A 22,412-nucleotide genomic window follows, 5' to 3' on the forward strand; every position below is an offset into this window, starting at 1 on the left:
ACAATTTGATGGGGAAAATAAACTGTTTGCAGCAAACTGAGAAATTCTTGCAACTCCGGGGTAGACCAAGCAGGCAAAATTTTGCCCTAAAACATATTCTGGAGCCTCTAGCGTTTACCAAAACTGTGAAACTTGACATAAGTACAGTGTTTTCTTGTTTGTACTTGCCTCAATGTAACTTCCTTAGTCATCTGTTTAGAGAGCTAAAGAGCTTATTGTGGAAATGTGAAAGTTTGGTATCTGATCTCTTTCACACATTTTGATTAAGTCTGTCTCTGTGGCATTTAACACCTTGATCTTGGAAAGAACCTAAACTTGTGCTTAAATAGTAAAGGTGTTCTTGAATTCCAGACTGAAAACTCTTGCAGAATCATATTTATCTTCCAGTGTTCTGTCTTTGAAGTGAAGAGCATAATCTCCTTTTTAAAGATGAGGACTTTTTTTCTTCTGTTAAATATATAATTAAGGGACTGTGTTAACCTGTCTGTGATTTTTTTTTCTTTTTATTTATAAGAAGACACGAATAACGCTGCATTTGGAATTGATACTGTGAAACTCATAATGGTGTCCTTGTAATGGAAGTTTAAGATGGGGAGCAATTTCCAGTAACATTGAATTTATCTATTTCTGGCTTTTTAAGCTACATCCACATAGGAACAATTGCAGACTTTTGAGGAAGCCAACAGAAATATTTGCCTTGGCATCATTAGTGAAGCAAGCCAGTTTCAAGGGAAGTGTAGGTTTTAATTAACTAGCTGAGCTGACTTATATCAGCCAGTTTCAAGGCCAAGTGAAATACAAGACAGGCACTCTGTGAACCTGCTGGTGGGCGAGCAGAACGTGTGTATGGATGTTCTGGCAAAGTCAGGTTGGAGTCTGGGGAACCTCTGTGTTGGCAGTTTACCCCAGTGTGATCTTGCACAAAAAGGTGAGATTATCATTAACATCTCCAAGTGACTTGGGAGAGACTTGTAAGTCCTTGCTCCTTGCAAATATGTGCTTTTAAAGTCCTTTTAAAATCCTTTGCAGGGCTGTTATTTTCATTACATTAAAGGTATTTTGTTACTCTTTTAGAGATTAAACTGAAATGGAAATATGGCCCTTGGGTTGGCAAAGGTAGTTTTACCTTTTGGCTTTTGTTGTAACTATTTGGTATAAAATTGATACGACTTACAGAAGACATATTTTTCAAACCTAAGTCTTTTTAAGGTATGAACATCTCTAAACCCTTCCCTCCAAAAAGTAATGTATGCAACATCAGTGAATTGTCTTGCACTTCTCACCAGAGGGTCACTGGAGCTCACTGAGAGACCTTGTTTGTTAGGCTGAAATTTGTTCCCCTACAATCACCCCCACACTCAATTAGCGTAGTACCCCCTATGACAAAGATGGATAAAAGGGTAATTATCAGCCATAAAGAAGCTACTCAGGCTGTTGCAATCGGTTGGAGGGGTAAAGATAACAAAAAAATTTGACAATCCAGCAGCCCCTGCATTTGTAAGTGAGTAGGGATTCATGTCATCTTCTTGAGGCACTTCTGTCAATCTTGACCTCAACCTCTGCTTTTGCTAAATGCAGGGTGGGGTTAGAACAGGACTGGCCAGTTCATATTCAAGATGTTGAAGAGCAGTATAATTTTTACCACCTTTAGGTCATTATTTTTCTTCTGAGATTATCTTTACCACTTTGCTAGTGGTAATGACCTTTCCTGGTCCCCGTAAGAAGAAAGCTTGTGGTTGTAAAATAATGCCACTGGAATTTGTTAGCATTTTGTAAGGTGAAAAGTGATCTTTCACAGTGATTTAAAACCAGGGCTCTTACAAAAGTGAAGTTGCTTCTGATAACTCTCTTGTATCTTGTAGGGTAAAAGCTTATTGCTGCATTGTATGCAATGACAATGTGGCGTGTAATTTTGTGCAGAAACATTAATGTAGAACCAAGTTATATAATTGAAGACTGTGCTTATACAGGATGTGTATGTCTTTGTTTATTATTTGCTCTCTTTAAAATACTTTGCCAGGTTAGGATTTTGCAGTGCTTTCAGGCTGCAAGATATTTCTGTGTAGTGAGGTGATTTAGTAATCACAGCATGCTTCAGTAGTCAGTGATTTATTTTGTTAGAACATACTCCTCAGAAAATGCCTGGCTTTGTGTGAACAGTTCAAAGATGGCTCAGTGCAATTTGTGGTCTCTCAGCCTTAATTATACACTCATACTACTTGTCTAGTTGTCCAGTATGAAGCAGGTTGTGGATGTGAGAAATTGGAAGGGTCTAATCCTGCAGATTACCAAGTAATTCTGTCTCTCTTACGTGGATGTTTGCAAGAAGTGAGGGTAGCTAGTTAAAGTAATGTTAATCAACAGTCCCCTCAAGTTCTGGAGTTTTTGTGTTTATGCTGGATATTTTTCTTACAAGAAAGGGAACTCAGATCAGCCCTAAGTTATATTGCTTAAATATTTTCAAGATCAAATTTGTCACTTGTGAGTGTTTAAACCATTATAGGTGTCTGTTTGGAAACTATTTAGGCTACATTTGGCTGACTTTGACCAGTCTGTGTGAGTTTGAAGAAGCATTGACTAAACATGGAACATTATACAGGGCCATTTTTGTGAGATTGACCACAGATTTTTGTCTCCCTTGCTTCTCATTTCTGAGTCAGATTAAGTGAGAGCATTGGCTGATGTATAACCTCCTGGTCAGTGGGGCAGCATGTTTCAAAGATATGCTCTGGGAAGCATTTGTGGTATTAGAAAACATTGATATTGTCTGTATGAACGCGCTTAGGCATGAGAAAAGCAGAGTGCTGGAAGTCAGGCTTGAAGGTTCAGCATCATGGAATCCTGCTGCTTAATCCCACTGTAGCTGTACATGCTATTCCTTAAAAAAAAAAAAAAAAAGAAAGTGCTAACTACTGATAGGGTTTTTATCAAGTTTGAGATGGTTGTGATCTTTTTGTGGCTGTTAACAATGTAGCCCCTGCTGCAGTGCAAAAGTGAATGCAGCATTCTCATGACTCGCAGCCCAGCACCTGGTTGCAAGACGAATAAAAATGTGTCAGGCATTCTAAGTGCTAAATTCATACAAGATTTTTTTACCATGGCTTGGATTATTTTGTGGAATTGGTATATGCAGCACAATTGACTTTAAAAATGTGTGAAGTCTGATATGTGGAGGGGGAAGGGATAGATTGAATAGAATCTGCATTGTGTTCCTCGTGTGACAGGCAGCACCTACTGAGAGACAGGAGTCTGCCTTCTCCAGGTGCCAGCAGGCAAATTGCTCTCTGCTTTGATAACACACTCCCACAAAATTTATGGGGCTTTTGGTTTTTGTCTTTGTATTTTCATCTTCAGCTGGTGTTACAGGGAGCCGCTGGCAAGCTGTGGGAAGGGTGGCAGACTCTCCATTAGAGCCTTTCCTTGTCCCCTCCCACAGATAATGTGCAGCACTCTGATGTAAACCAGCCCCAATTTTGTCTCCTTCAGTCACAGAAACTGTTGTTTATAGGTGGAGGTTAATCCCATTTAAGAACTGGCTTTGCAAGGACATAGTTATTTAACCACAGATGCCTGAACTTGGGTTGCAGTTGATGCCTTACGTTTTAGCTTTCACATTTTTCAGGTTCTGTACTGCCTTAGTGTGTGACTCTGAACTTCATATAAAGTGTTAGCAAGTTCTCTTCACAGATAAAACAGTTGTAAGACAAAACAAACCTTTTCCAGCCCAAGAACCAAGGGCACCATTGCAGCTTCAGGCCCAAAATGTAAAACCAGCAGATTGAGGAGACTGAGGAGATTGAGGAGAGCAATCTGGGAGGATGTGGCTTCATAACCTGAAGGTGTAATTGGACCATTAAACCCAATATGTAAATGGACCAAAAATTATAAAAGTGTGAAAACTCATGACTGGTCAACCATCTTGGGTGTAGCCATGGCCAGGCTCCTGTACTGCCCAGGGTGTATCTTTTAAAGGCCTTTCAATAAATAGCTACTTTATTCCTTAACCTCTGTCCAGCCTCTGTTCCAGGTAGCCTCTTTGGGCATCACAGCAGTTCTCAGATAGTTCTGGCTGGCATTAATGCCCTGCAGAATTCTGCATCGAGACAGTTCTGTGGCAGGCCTTGCACCACCAAGGTGTAAATATAAAAGAGCTCTCCATGGCAGTAGTTGTGTGCTTGGCCTGCTAAATGATGGTGGGTTTTATAGAAACAAAGGCAAGTAAAAGATCTGTGTATGCTGTGTGAACCTAACTTCCTCAGAAAAGTGAATTAGACACCATGGGAGACCACTGATGCTTTGCTGTCTTTGGTGAGCTTCATAAGGAGTGTGATGTGCTGGCAATTACTGCAGAATTTCCCCAGGCACCAGCAAGATCTTTTCCTCTTAAGAACAACAGGCTTGGGTTTGCTGATTGGATTGGCACTTGTACTTTTATCCCTCTTCACTGAACTTTCATAGAGTTATTTATCACTTCAGGGATACTATTGATAAAGGCATGTTAGCAAATCCTGCAGCCTAAACTGTGCAGAAGCAAGTGTAAAGACAAGGATTAGGATTAGGATCAGTCTGAGCTTTGTGAGGCAGACAGGGGATTCCCTTCTCTTTGAATAAAGACATTATTCAGCAGTGGTGTGACAGATGCACCGACCCTCAAGCACGGTCCCCATTCAGTTCAGTTAAAAATCTTCCTTAAGACACAGCAGCACAGACAGATTTTGAAATAATTGTATCATGTTTTAAACCCCACAAAAAACACCAAAAGCGACTGATCAAGTCAAACAAATGTGCTTATCAAGATAATGAGTTTTTAAACATTAACAATACTTAAAATGTCTGGGAGGAAGCAAGAACAGTCCAAAATATGGGATTTGCTTGGAATGCCCCACGCCCTTCCCCCCTCACCAAACACAAAGTAGATGATTCTGAGAAATAAAAGATGGATAGCAGCAGTGCTGTGGGGAGCCATTTGGTAAAGGCAGTTTTTATTCTTGATAGTTAAAATGCAGAAGTTACACACAGAATTGCTTTTCAAGTAGGGCATAAAATGTGATGTTAATGACTATAGTAATCTGCACAGGCAGGATGCATGCTTTCCCTTGGGAACTTTTGAAGATAACTTGTACTCCGCTCCTAAAGGTACCTGTCAACTTTGCAGGGCAAAGCTGTATTTGAAACTTTTAAGTTATATTGAAACTTCAGTATAACCCTGGGTTTTGGTATAAGAATGCTGTCTAAACTATGAACATACTCCCTTGGCTTTGGTTTCAAAAATTCAAACCAAAGCTCCTTTGTTAGATAAAAGCACAACTTAGCTGCAAAGGACAATGGAGACAGTGATTGAAAACATATTTTTTCATTTGAGTGAGAAAGTTAGCACTTGAGGGAATTCGGATGTTTGCTTCGGGCTTTTGGTGGGCAGTGCTCTGCTTGGCAAGCATTTTGCTTCAAGAGCATTTTTGTATGACTTTTCTGATTCAGAGCTTCAGAAAATAAGCTGTAGAGAAGGGAGAGAACAAAACTCAGGGATGCAGAAGAAAAGTTTCAAGACCCAACAGAAGAGATCTAATCAGTCTTGGAACATCTTAAAATGTTAAAATAGCTACATTAAAAAAGAAGCAAGCTTGAGCCATTTAGCGCTATAAATCATGGAAAGCAGTGAAAACTAGTATTTATGAGGGGGATTGTGAAAGCTTGTGTGACAGTTGGAAATTACATCACTGTTGATGTTTCAAATTCTTGCGTAAAGTAATGCAGTACTGTGTTTATGAATGAATGAGCAAGTGATGGAGCTGTGCTAAATCTACACTATGGCCAAACTGGGTTGAGCTGTTTTGTATCTCTTGTGTCCACTTAGGTTACTTTGCACCATTCAATCCCCTAATTGCAGTGTAAATGCACAAAGCTCAATTTTGTGTATGTATTTCTTTATTCCAGATACAGACCCACGTGTATTAGAAAAACAAGAACTTCAGCAGCCAACCTATGTTGCCCTAAGTTACATTAACAGGTAAGTGTGGTTATTTTTCAGGTATAACTGATCTTGGTTTGCACAATGTATATTCTGCCAAAATGGCATGCACTGTTTTGCATCATGGGATATGACACTATCATAGCACCTGTTTTGGAAAAGCAGTGGAATTAAAATTTAAATTTTTAATGACTTTTGCATAGGGCACATGCAGCACTTCAGCTGTACTGCTCAAATACTTAGGAAAGAGATTTTAGCTTTTGATGCTTTAGTGAAATCTCATGACAAACAAGATAATTTTTCTTGGCTTAGTTTTCTATTTTATTGTACTTCACACAAGTGAGTACAGAATGATTTCACTTATGATTGAAAAAAGCTCTATCTGATAATTGTCTATGAGCAGATTTTTTACAGAACTTCAGAAGTTATTCAACCGCCATATATATATCTTTAAAAATCTTGCTTACCAGCCCTGTATAACCTAAAACTTGAAAGCAATTAAGAAATTAAATCATTTTTAAAGTACTTTTCTAAGTAACAGAGCCCCAGCTTTTCAGTTATTGACTGATGGTGGTACTGAAACCTCCAGGGTACTCCGGCATGGATTATTACTTTTTATGCATAGAAGACCAGTTTGCTTTTTTATTTTTGCTGTCTAGAGGATAAGATACAAGCTCATAACCCTGAAAGCTTGGAAGATTAACCCAAGATTCAGTTTGGCATGGACTGAATTGATTCAAACTCTCATGGGTCACACAAAATTTTTCTTTATAATTCTATTTCATTATAACAATGGGAAAAAATGAAACAAAGGCAAAAAACAGCAAACTTTTAAAAACACAGAATCCACTGCTTGACTTTTTATGTTTGCTGTAGCAAAAAAGTGTCAGTGGGTGTGTGGGGGCAGAATACTTTGAGGCATGGAAGTAAGAAGTGCTGTTCACTTGGTGAAATGACTACATTTTCTCCACTACATGAGACTATGATTAAGAATAGCCAGTATTGACATGATTTCCTACTTGGCAAGTAACTCTTGTTCTTCCTGGAGACAGTCCGACTCCTAAAGCATATTTTGAAATTAGCCATGACCCTTTCTAACACTTAGTTCTGCTGATCTCATTTAATGTATAAAACTTTTTTTTCCAATATGTAGGCTTGGTATGCTGTTGTGCATGTTGGTATGTTTCCCTCTTTCCATCATATACTTGGGTGTTTTCTCTTTTTGCTTCTGTGGTTATTTTACTTAATGTGAGAGAGGGGGAAAGGTTTTGGGTTTGGTTGGTTTTTTTTTTAATTAGGGAAAAGCTGTTTTAAGACCACATACTTGACCATGGGACTTGTTTTAAGGCTGTGGGAATTGATCATCCAGTTTAGAATCAGACTATTTTTAAAGTAGTTTGAAAGTAATAACTCGTCTAGATTTCATTATTTTAGTACCCTTTAACCAGAGTTCTGTGTGACTGAGATAGTTTTAGTTGCCACATATTTTGTCCAAACTTTCTTACCCTGTCATTTTAGAAAAAGTAATTCTGGAGAACCGAACTGTGTTGTTTGTATAGTGAAACTGAACCTGAATTGACTTGTGCTTGAACCAGCTGCTATTTAGTTGCTCTTTTAGTTGTATTTTAATTTTTTCCAAAGTGCTAGTATCTTTCATTGAACCACCTGCTCTATGCAACTCAAGCTCTTGAGGGAGCAGCAATATCCATTACAGTATGAGACATGCCTTTCTATTTCCCACTACACATGCCAGAGCTGAGTTCTGCTTTGTTGTCCCAGGCTATGAACTCAGATTTTGTAGCCTAATACATGTCATAAACATGTTGCATACTGTTAGATATCAAACACCAGATACTGCTGCACTTTTTTTAAACCCATGCTTTTATGGCTTCCAAGTGGAACTGAACTTAGCTCAGTTCCTGCTGTGAGTTACAGACCTTAAAACAATCTTCCTCTGCAAGTTTGTATATTCAATATGTTCTGTGTGGGCCATACGGTCTCGTGGAGCCTGGGAAAATAGGGACAGCTGATTCTCAGGGACTGCCAAAATTGCATGATAAGATGTACACTAAATATATGTTGTGGTAGAAAGATTAAATGGGTGTGCTTTATGCTCTGCCCATTGCCCTGTTGTATGGTGGCTATTATGAGCTAAAACAAAACATAAATCTGGGTTGTCTGGCTTGATAGCTGGGAGGATAAAGTATCAGTAAAACAGATAGTAGAGAGGGAAGGGTACTGGAGTCTCTGTTTACAACTTGAAACATACTCTTGTTTCCATTTCCCTTCTAGCCCTGGTTATTTTCTCAGGCATATTATTTTGGCAATACTGTTTGAGCTCTGAAGTTCTGAAACGATCCTCAGATTGTGGATGTCTAAATCTGTAAGGCTCCAACTCTTTCTCTGCTGGAGATTTACTGCCATTACAGCTTTCAGTAACTACACACAGATGCTGCTTCCATAGTGTGTGATCCTCATGTAGACAGATAACATTCCTTTTAAAACGGGTGGACAAAATATAAATTATGGGTCATAATGGTTTGTTACTGCTACATCAAACACTTCCATCAGACACTGACTGAATTGCCACAAATCCCTTTCTCAGACAAAGTTTAGTGTAGCCTTAGTGCAGTCCCCAGTATTGATGGCTATTCCCTGCTTTCTTCTGCTTTGGTTTCTTAGAAGTCAGAATTGGAATCAATAAAAGACACGCTACAGCCAAAGCAGATGCAGTTAATCTGTTTCCGTCCTATAAATACAGGAGAGGTTTGTCTGCAAGGAGTTCAGTGGTGCTACTACAAGAATGGAGTACTGGCTGTGATCTGTCAGGAGTAGTGGCAAATGAGCACTTGTGCCAACATCCTCCAGTACTTTCTACAGGCATTTCCTTTGTAGGTGGGACAAGACACATTTATATTTTCTATTGCATTGAAATGCAGTAGTTAGCCACAGTGATTAATATTGCTTATACTGGTACTTAAATGCAGGGTTTATAGCTTGAAGTTAATAAACATGACTATGAATTTTGCTTGGAGTTTATTGGAACCTGCACAGCATTGTTTGTGCCTCTGAGTGGTCTGGGTCTTTAGAGGTGATGGCTCTCTCTGTTACCTGGCATTGCAGCATACAGCCAAGGCTTTTAGACTGGTGCAGTCTCATGGAGAGAGACTTCTCAGTGTTCTCATATTTGAACGTTTCTTTAATATGTTGCTGGTTACCTGTTAATGAGGAAAGCAGCTGTTCAGGCTTTTTAGAAAACAGCAAAACAAAGATACCAATATTAGTAGCACAAGTGAGAAGACAACAGAGGCATACAAATAATTCCTTTGTCTGAAAAAGTCATATTAAAAAAATATTTATAGTAGAAAATCTTTTATTCCCAATTTAGTGAAGGAAAATTCTTTACAATTAAGTTTTAATGGCGGTATTCTCAATTTTTAGATTGGAAGTATCAGAAATAGGAAGAAAGGATAAATTATTGGAGTAAATTCCTTTCACCTTGATTATGAAGGGTGGGAAGTACCATAGTAACATGTATTATTGGAAACATATACCATAAAAAGAACAATTCTGTATTTATTACAATTTCCATGAAATACATTTTTCTTAAATACAGTAATTGCTTTGTTTTAAAAAGTTTAATCCAGATGGGGAAAAAAGAAAACTAGTATCCACCTACAAGTGAAACTAAGCAGTCATAATTATATGCTGTTTCTACTTCAAATTGCATAATGGCTATATTAGGGAATTGTTGAAAATAAAGACTGTTGTAATCTTTTAAAATCTAGCAAAATACTTTAATTATGTTAACCCCAGGTTCTTTTTAATAGTGGTTTTTCTATTCATAATTGAGGTCATAGAAGAAGGGTTATATAATAAAATATGTTTTAAGCATCAATCCTGCAAGCAGTTAGAGCACGCTGGTGAGAACATTTTCAGTGTTGCCTCTGGGCAGTCTATTGAATGAAACTGTTCAAGGTCTATCAATTGCATTCTCATGTACAACTGGGAGCACAAATGAAACCTGTGATCAAAATTGGATGGCATTCTTAGACGAAGAGCCCAAGATTATCCTTGCACATCTCTGAACCAATCTAACATTTTCGCTCCTCCTTTGAGATCACAACTGGGAGCACAAATGAAACCTGTGAAATTAGATGGCATTCTTATACGAAGAGCCCAAGATTATCCTTGCACATCTCTGAACCAATCTAACATTTTCGCTCCTCCTTTGAGATTTTATTTTTAACTAGCAAGATTTTGCCTCACTGTTACCATTGTAAATTCCTATAGGCTTCAGGCATCTCATCTCCCCCCACTTCCCTTTTATTTCACCTGTCATTGACTTCTCAAGACAAAGTTTTCTTACTTCGCCTCCTTTTTTTAATACCATGAGAAGCAAAATCAGTAATTTCTGTGACTATATACATTTGTGAAAGAAATTAATTGCATGTAAAGTTCTGGCCACTGCACTCTCCCTATATCTTGTTCAGCTCGCTATTTCAATAAAGAAAGAAAGAGTAAGAAATAACCATACTCAGTTATTTCAGTAAGGTTCTACTGCTATTGCCTGTTTTTTTCCAGGAGTAAAAGAAACAGCCAACACTGTAGAATCTAATGATTATTTGAAAATTATTTCAAAAAGTGGCAAAATTTTAGGTAATGTTCTGTTTAGTGTGCACTATGTTACTAACGCAGTAACAAGAAGGGTGGTTTTGCATTTGAGGCAATGTACTTTGACTACATCTGTGGGGTTTTATTGCCTGGAATCACAAGAAAAGCTTTTGCAAATAATAATGAAGTGGTAATCTAAATAGCTATTCTTTATTGAAAGCTTTCAGGTGCACAAAATACAGGAATGTGCACACATGGCAGAGGATTTCTATGTTTTTTATAAGGTTAATTCATTATTATATCTAGCAGGTACAACCAATAAGGGACCAGTTGCCCCAGCAGTCCATCCTTGGGGCTGCCCCTTGGAGTTGCTCGAGGGGTTCCTTGCCCTGTATCTTGTTATGTCTCTCAGCTGCTGGTGTAAAACAAAATGTCCATGTTAGAAATTCTCTTCTGGAGCATAAAACTAAACAGAATTTAAAGAATGTGTTAGAAACAGTTATCTATTGTTCTAAAATGTGAGAAAGGCTGAGAAAGTGTTAAAAACGATACAACTATGTATTAAAAATCTATAAAGCTACAAATATATGAAAAAGCTAAAAATCTTTAGGCACCAGTTTCTTAGCAGAGCATCCAAACCATGTGATATGCAACGCATTGCATCTTTCCTGTGATTCAGCCCTGAGAGATTTTCCTGGGGTAAACTATGAGCAGTAGTTGCACAAGAAGCCTGTGAAAGACTGTCGCCTCTTGGAGGTCATAGCCCATGGCTGGATGTGCCACCAAAGTGCTCTATCAACGATTTTCTCAGCAGCAGTGAAAATCTTGTTGCTTCCTTTCTTTCTAAGAGCACAAGTGTTACGTTGCTTGAGTAATTTGTGGAAGACAATTCAGTTTTCTCCCCTTTGATTCCCTAAGAGTGTTTTAATGCTGAGACTTTTGATCAGTTTTGGGTAGGATGTAGCTTCTTTTCCTGGCATTTCCCTTCCTTGCCTTCTGATGCCTGTGTACCATCACTGTAATGGCTGCTGGGGCACACTTCGGAATGAAAGTCAGGAGCCTGGAGAGAAATATGTTTGTTTCTCCTTACTTGTCATCATAAAAAATACTTTTGCAGAAGGCATATGGAAAGTGAAATAATGCTGAAAGGGTGAGCATCTTTCTCTGAAATAACTATTCCCTGCATCATTTACCTGATGAGCAGTAGATCAAGCTTCAAGTCTTTCTAATTAATTCAGGCACAATATTTCCACTTTGAAATTGTATCATTGATGGTACATAACAGATTGAGACATGATACCAATAAATATATAAAACCCCTTAAATTTATTTTTTTAAATCTCAAAATAGTTTATTTGATTTTTCTGAATGAGTAAAAAGCAATTTTTTTTTAAAGGTATAACTAAGATCCATCCTAACTTTTTTTGGTATAGCATACACTGTCTTAAATCTCATGTCATGATATAGAAACAGAAGGGTAGAGACAAGGGAGACTTTTCCATTTCAGGAATTCTATTGTAGATGAGTTTTTTCCGCAGGAGAACATATGAGCCTGTGAATCTGTTGAAGTATTGCTGTTTCACCTGTTGAGACTTACTGCATTTTATAGTGCCTAGTACCACAGTTCTTCCTTTTTGTCTTAAAATTTCACTTTTCCTTCCTGTAACATGATACTGTCTCATTTGAATTGTATATCCCAAGTTTGTAAAAGTGCAGTGATTCCCTTGGATTGTTGCTTCTCATCACATTGAAGGTGCATGCCAATGCTTCCAGTAGCTGCTGGATTGAATGCATGTGACAGGATACAGAAAGAAAAGGATCAAAGTAACATGTCAATTGCCAGATAATATTTTTCTGTGTAAGCCTATTTTTAAGTTAACGGTGACCAAGTAGATCATATGGTTTTATTCATGTAGCCATATCTTTATGCTCTGCTATTTGACTTGTTCTGGAGATGGAACAAGACAAACTTCAGATGATAATTCAAACAAGATGTGCAGAAATGAATGATAGTTAGGGTGAGGGGAATGCCTTTTGGTTTGGAAGGATTTATGCAGATGGCTTTGTTTTCTCTTTCTCTCTTTACCAGTTTCAAGCTAAGCAAAGCTGAAGATTTATATGATGTACAGCTCTTCTATTTCATGTCAGCAGTAAAGATCAAAAAGCAGATTGGCACTTTAAGGAAAACCCTTAATGCCATGCCTTGAATTAAAATTACGTGGTGAATTTGAACATAGGACACTGAAAGAATGTGTCTTAGTTATGGGATTGATTTTTTTTTTTTAATTGATAGGGAATTCACTTTCTTATTGTAATTTTTCTGTGCAAGACGCATGATTTTTCCTTCCCTTTTCTTTTCCATCCCATGAATCTCAAGTGAAAGAAGCATTGCCAAGTCAGCATCATTTCTTGCAAGTGAATGTGTGCACACCTCTGTGTAATTCAGTAAGTCAGTGGAAGTCCTCAAGATTTTCAGGATTCTTGCCTATATTGGTATTTCTTCATCCTTTGTCAACGTGGCATGCCAAAATTGATGAAAAAACCATCTTGTCTTCCTGGCACTGTTTTTTATCTTGGCCAGTTCGGTTTCAATTCCCAGCTTTCTGCATAGGTCTCTTGCACAAGTCACTGCATTTAGCAAAGGGGAAGGAGAAATGCTTTATTGTCTCTTGCTTTAAAAAGGAGGGCATGTAATTTCTGGGATGTTTAATTTTGATCCTAAGCAGTAGTAATGTTTTCAGAACAAGTGGGTGTTGGCAGCACAAAAAAACCTTACTGAGATGTTTTGCTGTCAGCCATGTGGGCTAATAAGGCTCTCAGTATCTATTTCTGTGTCATACCACAAAAAGGTCCTAATTCTTACTAGACTCTGGTAATGGCATATGTTCATTCTTTATATTGCAGTTAATTAACATATTTGCAGAGCTATTTGGAAAACACATTAATGTGCCCAGTTTCAGATCCTCTGCAGAAATAAGAACTTGGAGAAACTATTATGCTTTGGTTTACGAGTGAAGGATAAGCAAAAATTTTACAATTGTGATTAGTTTTCTTTTCAAGCACAATCTGAGTTAAAATGGCTGAAAGGAGTGGCTGTTCTTCCTGTCTCTACCATTTAGAAAAATGGCTGACATATACAGCTAGTTACCTCCTATCCTGGTACGTTTATTTTCTTTAAATCACCAGCAACAAAACATTACATGCACAGGAGAAAATTGGAGACTGAATAGATAACTTCTTAGGAAAGGTTCATGCTGTCCAGTGTTCTGCTAAAAGCTTGTCATGACAATCTTAGCTACATGTGATGACTTGCAGATTGGTAAACTTGCTGTCCCTGGAATCCCAAGGCAGCCCAGACCAGCTGCTGGTAATTTTCATTGACTGTGACCTGATTTTTTTATGAACATAAAATGTACTTATCACTGACCTTGTGTACAAAAGTAGTTGTGCTTCTTTGTATAATTTCACTGATTTTTTAAAAGTAATAATATTTCATTGTAAAACTGCCTACTTTGATTTGTTGCAAAAAAGCACACAGAGGATTAATCTACAGAAAGACTTAAAATCAGATTTTCAAATAAATTTGGTCATTCAAAATGCAAATTATTGAATTACTTTGTTTTTCCTATGTTAGCTTTTAGTTGCGTGAGCATATTGTGTATTCGTAGATTCATTCTAGGAGTGAATATCCCACTAATTTATTACAATGCAACAATCCATATCCATAATTCCTAAGGTGTCTAAAGATGTTGATGTTTTCCTCTCTTCTCCTTCATTCTCATTTTTGCATGTAACACGTCCAGGTAAGGGCTCTTGCATGTAATTTGCAAAGTCTTGCTAGGGATGGGGCCTAGAAACATAAAGCCACGGAGCAAACAGTCACAGCACAAAGTTTATACATTGTCACAGACAATAAAAGTAGGGCCACAGTTTGGAGGTTGCATGCCAAGGCTGTCCAAGTCATGCTTTAGGACAGCCTGTAGCCTAGACTAGAGATTAAGTGCAGATGAGAGAATACTCTTAGAGCTTAGAGAACTTGGCTCGTGAGGAAAGAACATTGATGTCATCTTCCGCTACATAAAACCTCCTCCAAAGTGTTACTCTCAGCCTTAATTTTCATTAAATACGTTTGCGGTTGGGTTGACCTCTCAATTTGATTCTGAGCCAGAGAGAAAATTTTATATCCTGCAAAGATACATTCCTTATCCCACCACTTCCTCCATAATACTCCAGTGTCCCGAGAAATGGAGACCAGGTGGAGAGCTTGACAGAGTTGGTTTCTTCTCTTATTGAGGCCAAGGGTGCATTTAGCAGGCCAGCAAGGGAACTTTGGAGTCCACTAGTAAAATGCTTTTGTAAGATAGTTCTTCTAGGTCTCTGACTGGAATAGCACAGGTTATAGCAGTCATTAAGCACAGTCTTCAGTAGAGAGCTGAAAGGAACCTGTGTTGTGCACTGGAATCCTGACTAGACTTTGTGCTAGAACAAAATGAAGGTCAAAACTGAAGCCATCTGAAAGCAACTGGTGGATACAAAACTTTAGCATGAAAGAGAGCAATGAGGATATATATTATGATAAGGAATTACTGAAGCTGGACTGCACTGATTGTGAGTAGGTATTATGTAGTAAAGGAACTTTTAAGACTGTGAAAACAGAAGAAAGAAGAAAAGGTTCCTTTGGGTTTTGGTTTTCCTTTGGGGCTGTTCTCCTAAACTTGCCAAGTGCTAAGAGGAGGAAGCCCTGGAACATCATCTGTGATTTTTGTTATCTACCTAATTTTGCCAAGATAGTATGGTATCATGTAATCAGAAAATAATTTTTAACAGTGTAGAGACAATAGGTAAAACCATAGGGATTCCTGAATTTTTGTTATGAATGTAAAAACAGAGAAGGGATTGCTCTGATCTTGCCCTTGGATTTTTTCTGAAACATCTTGTCCAGAACTCAAACAGTGAACACAATTTACAAGGCTGTAAAAGTGAGAACTTGCATGACAAAGCAGAAGTAAAACCCTGAAACTGGTGCAAATACATGGGTTTTTTCTGAGGTACTGTTGAATATGTTTGTGAATAGAGGTGGACAGTTGCATGTCTTTGACCTCTGAAAGTCTAAAGTCTAATTCAATGCACTGAAACAATAGTTGTGTATGTTACATATTACACATTGTTTAAGTAACTTATGTTGGATTATGGTGACCTGAAACACTCAAAAGGCTTGCTTGGCTCAGCAAACAAATGCTATTAAAGGGAGGCTTTATTTAATTAATTTGGCTCAGTTATAGTGCAATTAGTCAGGCTGATTTAGTACTTTCTGAGTCTTGGTTTCCCTGAAGCAGTACCATTTTGCAGACACTAGATTTCTTGTTCCAATTTTTCAGAGAACTGAGAAAGGTTTTCTTTCATTGTCAGTGTTGGGGGTTTGTTTGTGGAGTTTTGTTGGATTCTTTAAATCAGTCACAAGTATTTCCCCAAGTGGTATATGAAGATACAGGCAGAGATGGAAATTATTACAGCAATAATTCCATCTGCAGGTGTAGATGGGCTGCAGGGGTATTCACTGCTGATGTGTCCTTGATTTTTTGAGGAATTGCTGTGGGTTTGCCTTGGATGAGTGTTTCATATCTTATAATTTCTAATTAGAGTAGCTTTTTTAATGTATGAGCAAGACACCGTAACAGAGAGAGGTGTAGTTGTGGGTTGTGGATTCTGGATGGAGGTGCAAAAAAGGTGACTTGTTCCAGAGCTGCATATAAGTAACATTTCATATCTGCCACCATCAGTGCTCAGGATTGACCAGGTGCCTTGAACAAACCTTTCCCAAGAACTTGAGCTGGGAATAGACTGGATTTATTACTTGCTTTTATAGTGTGAATAGCAGGACCATTCCTCTTAACATCCAGTTCACCTATAGCTTCTGTGGTGGTGGCAACAATTTGTGGTAGTAAGTTCCATTGCTGCTACACACAATGTAAAGTAAATTCAACAAAACTTGAGTATTTGAAAGCAGTTTCCTTCCCTGCAGTAGCTTCCAATGTGAAATATGCTTAATAAAGTGTTAAAAAACCTAGCCCAAAACATCCCTGTTCAAAGTGGGTCGAAGCATTTACGTACGACTTCCCGCTCTACCGTTTCTTAGTTCATTTGCTCACCTGCCATTTCTAAAAGGTCAGTACTTAGGAAAAGTTGTGAAGCAATTTAAACCAGGTTAGTCAGGCAATGCTGTTTGCAAGAGGTAGCTGAACAGTTCCTGTCCTCCATGCAGAGGATTAGCAGGGCTGATGCTGACTTTTTGACCACAGAGCATGGGTATAAAAGCCTGGTTTGAATATTTCCAGCACAAGGACTTTGAGCTTATGCTTTTAATGTGATCTTTGGGATCTGACCGACTACAGAAATACTACTTGTTCCCAATGCTGAGAGTGTAGAAATGCCCTGAATTTGCACCCATGTAGCACCATGTAGCAGCTCTTTAATAAAAAGAAAACCAAGTGTGCTACCATTTAAAATAATTAGGAAAATACCTCTTGCTAAATGTAATTCTCATAATCTGCTAAATATAGTGAAAAATGACATTTTGCGGGGGCTTTCAAGAACACGCAGGGGAGTACTTAGATTTCCTGTTCCCAATAATTTTCCTATGTAAAGTCTATTGCCTTATTTCTTTAATAATTTTCTACTAATTTCTCTTCCACTTAGTACTTAGCCGTAACGCTCTTAGAGGTTGTCCTTTGTTGTTGCTGTTGTTTTTTGCCATTTAATGCAGAAAGCTGGGAAAAGGTTTGTAGAAACCTGTAGTGCAGTTATATAAAATGAATGTACTCTTCTTCATGCTAGTAAGAGAAACATGCAAATCAGTAGGTAAAGAACTTCTAATATTTCTTTCACACTCCATAAAGTGCAATCTCATTTGTTGGCACCTAAGGTCCTGTGCACATAATTGTTCATTTGCATCATATGTTTTAATGCTGCTGGTATTTTTGATTTCACCCATCTGGCTCAGTTAGAAGAGTGTAACTCAGTGTAACTCAGCCCAGCTAGGCTGGGGATTGTAGACAGCACCACTGCTCTGCTGGAAACCAACCTGCATCCCTTTCAGTTAGTAGGGATTTTGCTTTAGACTTAGGTGCAGTCCAGTAAGAGCCCTTAACTACTACGTTGGCTCAAAATCTGTTATGGGAAACTACCTGTCACAGTTTCTAATTGAATATTTCTACAAATCCCATGTGTATAAATGAGGAGTGACTTAGTTGCTTGTGACAGATCAGAGTTGACTATCTTCCTACCTGATTTAAAATTATTAATATGTTTTTCTTTAACAATATCTTTAACAGGAATTAAATCATTCCCAAAACTTAATGTAACATGGATTGTGCTTTAATTTCAGACTAAGAATTTTTTTTAATTCTGCTTACATGAAATGCAGTATAAAATTACAATCTACATGCCCTCCCAAAGGTATTGTAAGTCTAGGCTTTTTTTTTAGGCTTTTTTTTTTATTTTAATTATTGGTTTAATATGATTGAGAAGTGAGGAAGCATTGCCAGTATTATAAGCTTTATAGGAAAATATGTGGTGTGTTCAATGAGCTAGGCAATTACATGTATTTTGGCTTTGTATTCATGTGATCCATAAAAGATGTTCAGTTTCCTCGTTATTATTTTTTCTTTCCCTTCCTGCCTCAGTGATGGTAAATGCAGGCAGAATATACTGCTTCAGTGAAGTTTGGACTTCATTATTTCACATCCTGAATGTCTCAAAAGCATGCTGGAGGTTTTGTGCACAGGTTGTGATGAAAAGGCTTAGTTTCTTAGTATATTATTGTGATGGGTAAAGAGAAGAACTATGGCACAGAGGTATTCCATCCACATTTCTTGAAAATAGTTTCTTGGCAGAAATTGTAGTAAAGTAGAAGTCCATTACCATGAACAATTTTTGATTTGCAAGAGCAGTAATTGTATACATACTGCTTGTCAATGCATGTTCTTACATATGGTATAAAACTAAAACATCGCTATCTGACGAGTTTTTCATTTTTGCTGATGTCCTTATTTCATTTGAGGCATGGTTTATTGGGGCAGCGTGTAGGGCAGAGTAAAACTTTCACGATGAAACCTGAAACTGGATGAAACAAACCTGAAGGCTGGATCAAGTTCACAGGAACATTTGCTGAGGTTTCTGAGTCTGGGTTGAATTTGCAGCCAATCTGTGCTCACTTACTGTGCATTGAAAGAACCACAAGAAATGTATTGGTTTCATATGGTTTCAGCCTTCAGTAACTTCACACTACTGGTGACTTCAGTAAAAGTTGGTTGTCGCTTACTCTAACTTCAGTGAAAGGGAATGAGGCCCATGTCAAGTGATGTAAAAAGTCAAGTGTAGTAAGTGGTTGGACAGTGCCATCAGGTAGGAAGGAGACAAAAAGCAAGAAACTTTGTACTCCCAAAAGCACAAAGGAGAAAGGCAGATGTAGGCAGGATCTCCCATCACACTTGAGAAACTCCCACTTGGTCATTACTGAGCTACAGTACAAGTGACAAGTGCATACAGAGTGGGTCTTTTGTTGACAGGGAAGAGAGGACAAGAAAGAGCCAACTAGCAAAAGTGAGGATGCTTCACCTTGTGGATACAAACATAGGAGTTTCATGGAGGATGTCTTTCAGTCAGGGAAATACAAGGGGAAAAGTTTAATTGTGTGATAGAAGAATTTGAGGGGAGTAAAAACCTGGGTCAGCTTAGTTACGGGATGACTGAAACATATCAAGAAAGGAGAATTCAAGGGACACAATACACCAACTGAGTCCAGGACAGGTTCTTCAGTGTCATGGGTGGGGGCCAGTATCTCATTTTAACAGTTAGAGAAGGGTTGTTGAAGGTTTATTTCTGCATCCTGATGAGTAGATGTAAAAGGAAAGCCTTCTACTTTTAATTGTCTCTGCTAAATAGTCATCTGGCTGCTGGGGGGTCACTTAAAAGCTTTGTTTGCTAATCATCAGAAGATACTTGCTGATATGGTGCTTGCAGCTCTCCCGTGTGAGCACTGTGTCACAGGAGAAGTTTGATGGATCCACGTTTGAATAGGACTTGGTATCATTCTTTGGAGGTAATACCACTAACAAACAGATCCCTTTTTATTTCTCTGTCAGCAATGCTGAAATAAATCAGATAGCACTAGAAGTTGCTGAACTTTGGGTTAAATAGCAGTGTGGAAATATATTTGGCAAAAAAAAAATCTAATGATAAATAAAAAGCAATCTCCCAAGACATATATAGGAAGCCTGGTTTCTGAAATTCCGCCATGCTTCCTGCCAGTCAGAGTTGTGGAACCTGCTGGCCATTTTTTACTAAGCTTAGCAGTAGGGTGGAGGTCTTAAAAGTTAGATAAATTAATCTAATCTTCATCTAGTAAGTTGTTGGCAAGAAAGACCCAAATTAATGCTCTGGGTACTGAGGGAAAGGCCTCAGGTGCTAAATGTTGTCTGGCAGTGCAGCACTGGAGTGGCCTTGGTACATAAGAGTTTAGAGGAGGCAGGTTTCCATTACTTCTGCCGGTCAAAGGCAATTTGTCTTCTGTCCATATCATCTAGTGGAAAACTCCCTATGGCCTTGTGTTTGGCACTCTGATATTTCTCACAGTACTTAACAGAATTGCTGTTTTGTCCTTGGGCAATTTAGTAAATATCTATGAGAAATTAAGTGCCTTGCTGTAATACTGGCTTTGGATCAGTGGAAGCTGTAAAGAGTAGTGCAAGGTAGAAAAAGTTTTAGAAGGAACTTAGAATAAGAACTGCCAGCCAGATACCTAAGAAACCTCCCAAATTAAATCTTCCTGTTATGTCTCTTTGGCACCTGTCTTCCTGATGATACTGTGTGTTGTAGGCAAGGCAAGCAAAGTCTGTGGAGCTGTGGGCTCCATGGGGGCTGTCTATGTGCCTTGGGATCCTTGGGAGCCATGAGAGACAGCAATATCTGAATGGACAAATGTTATTGAACAGTGGGTCTTCAAGTTCTGTTTGTGTGCCAAGTTCCTTTGTAGCCAAAGTTTTCTGCTAACTTTCAACAATTAGTCCACAGTATCTGAACTATAACCCCAGTTTTCAAGCGACAGATGCTGAAGGCTTGGCTAGATAATTACATTAGCATTTACTTTCCTAAAAACTGTACATAGAGAAAGACAGCACACTGGCAGGGCTTTTCCATAAGAGCAACAGTTCACAGAAAGTAGCATTTCATTATTATGTCTGTGATGCAGCTTTGAGAACAAAACCAGGTAATCCCTGAGGAGCAATTCAGCCAAAGCAGCTCAGAGCTGTAAGAGCTGGCCACCAGTACCTTGTAGCTCCTGCTGCCTGACTGCACATTTGTGTTCTTTTTTCTTTCCCCCCACCCCCCAATTTCCTGTGAAGATTAAATCAGTGCAGCTCAGACTATGCTTCTGTGGTGGTTTTATTTTTGTCTGAGTAAATTCAGAGCATTTCTCTTTCTCAGTGCATTGAAACAATAGTGACAGAGATAATGACTTATATTTGATGTGGTGAGAAGTTTTGTGATTTAAGAGGTGTCATGTAGGTTAAAAGGTGGTGACAGAATATCAAGGATTCATTGCTATGAAGAGGAGCATAGGATCTCACCCGATAGGAAAAAACCGTGAGAGTGGAGTCTACAAGGGGGCCATATTCATTCTTTACCTCTGTTCATGCATTATAACCTTGAGACTGAGTGTGAACATACACTTTCAGATCTTCTTATCTGTATGAGGATTAAATGGGAAATGTTTTCTGTGGAAATTAGAGAATGAATAATAAATACTCCCAGTAGCATGTAAAATACTTAAATGTATTTTTCCTCAAATACTGTCTCTGTTAAAGTAGTGCAAGTTACATACTGCTCTTTCCTTACATCATTTGATTTTTGGGAAAGTCATTAGCAAAGGTATGAAGCTGTGAGCCAAAAGGCACAGGCTCTGTTCCCCATCCCATCAATTATCTGCTTTGCAATCTGAGCAAGTAATTTTTCTGCCCCTGTGTCATTTCCTAACCTGTCTGATGCTTTGGCTGGCTGCTGACAGATCCCTCCATGTCTATGATAAAAAGTACTTTATATCAGACAGGTGGTGGTGTCAGCTGCATCTCTCTAGTTGGTGTCTGTTCCTACAGCATATTGAGAATTACAGTTAATAAGCTAATCAAATAGAACTATGTTAATTTAATTTCAAAGACACAGATGTTACTTTAAATTCCATAATATATAACATAGAGATTAATTTTTCAAGACTGGACAAGACGGGCAATTTAATGTGAATTAAATGCAGAAATTTTCACTAACATAAGTGATGACTCTGCCGTAGTTCAGAAAGGCATGGTTAGTTTTTCTGCCCTCGGCTGTTCATTTGCTTACATGTCTTCTGCTTTAAAATTCTGGTTTAACCAAACAAGAAACCAGACTATCAAGGTGCTCTGTCAAGGGCTGCTTTCTAGTAAAAGTCTACATGCAGTGCTGGCAGCTTTGTGAAAGCACAGATGCTGGTAGACTTATTTCAAATTTCAAATTCTTTTTGCTTGGCGTTTATGTCACAGGTTGGATCTGTTGGCCTTCTGGACTTGCCATTTGTGAGAAAATAGGCATTTATTAACTTAAAAATGCATGGTATGTATATAATACAGCTAAAATTGAGCTATATAAGCTTTAAAAATTACATTCCAACAAAATACCAAAATTAGTTTGTAGTCCATTCTCATCTTTTAACTTCTGGGGTTTTTTAAATACTGCTTGGTAAAAGCCTACACCTCAAATACATATGCAATATATTGTCCTTCATTGTGTGGAATTGGCG

The 22,412-nt window shown here is 38.2% G+C and overlaps 1 protein-coding gene across 1 annotated transcript in view; it reads left to right on the forward strand.

Annotated features, from left to right (window-relative positions):
• The window catches only part of JAZF1 (JAZF zinc finger 1), a 188,462-nt gene that overhangs the window by 97,340 nt on the left and 68,710 nt on the right, over window positions 1-22,412 (forward strand). The window contains exon 2 of the mRNA XM_039713337.1: window positions 5,935-6,007. Coding sequence (XP_039569271.1) covers window positions 5,935-6,007 — 73 coding nt within the window. The remainder of the gene's footprint in view (window positions 1-5,934; window positions 6,008-22,412) is intronic.

Source organism: Passer montanus, unplaced genomic scaffold (genome assembly GCF_014805655.1).
Source record: "Passer montanus isolate IOZ18808 unplaced genomic scaffold, ASM1480565v1 scaffold10, whole genome shotgun sequence".
Lineage (NCBI taxonomy): Eukaryota > Metazoa > Chordata > Aves > Passeriformes > Passeridae > Passer > Passer montanus.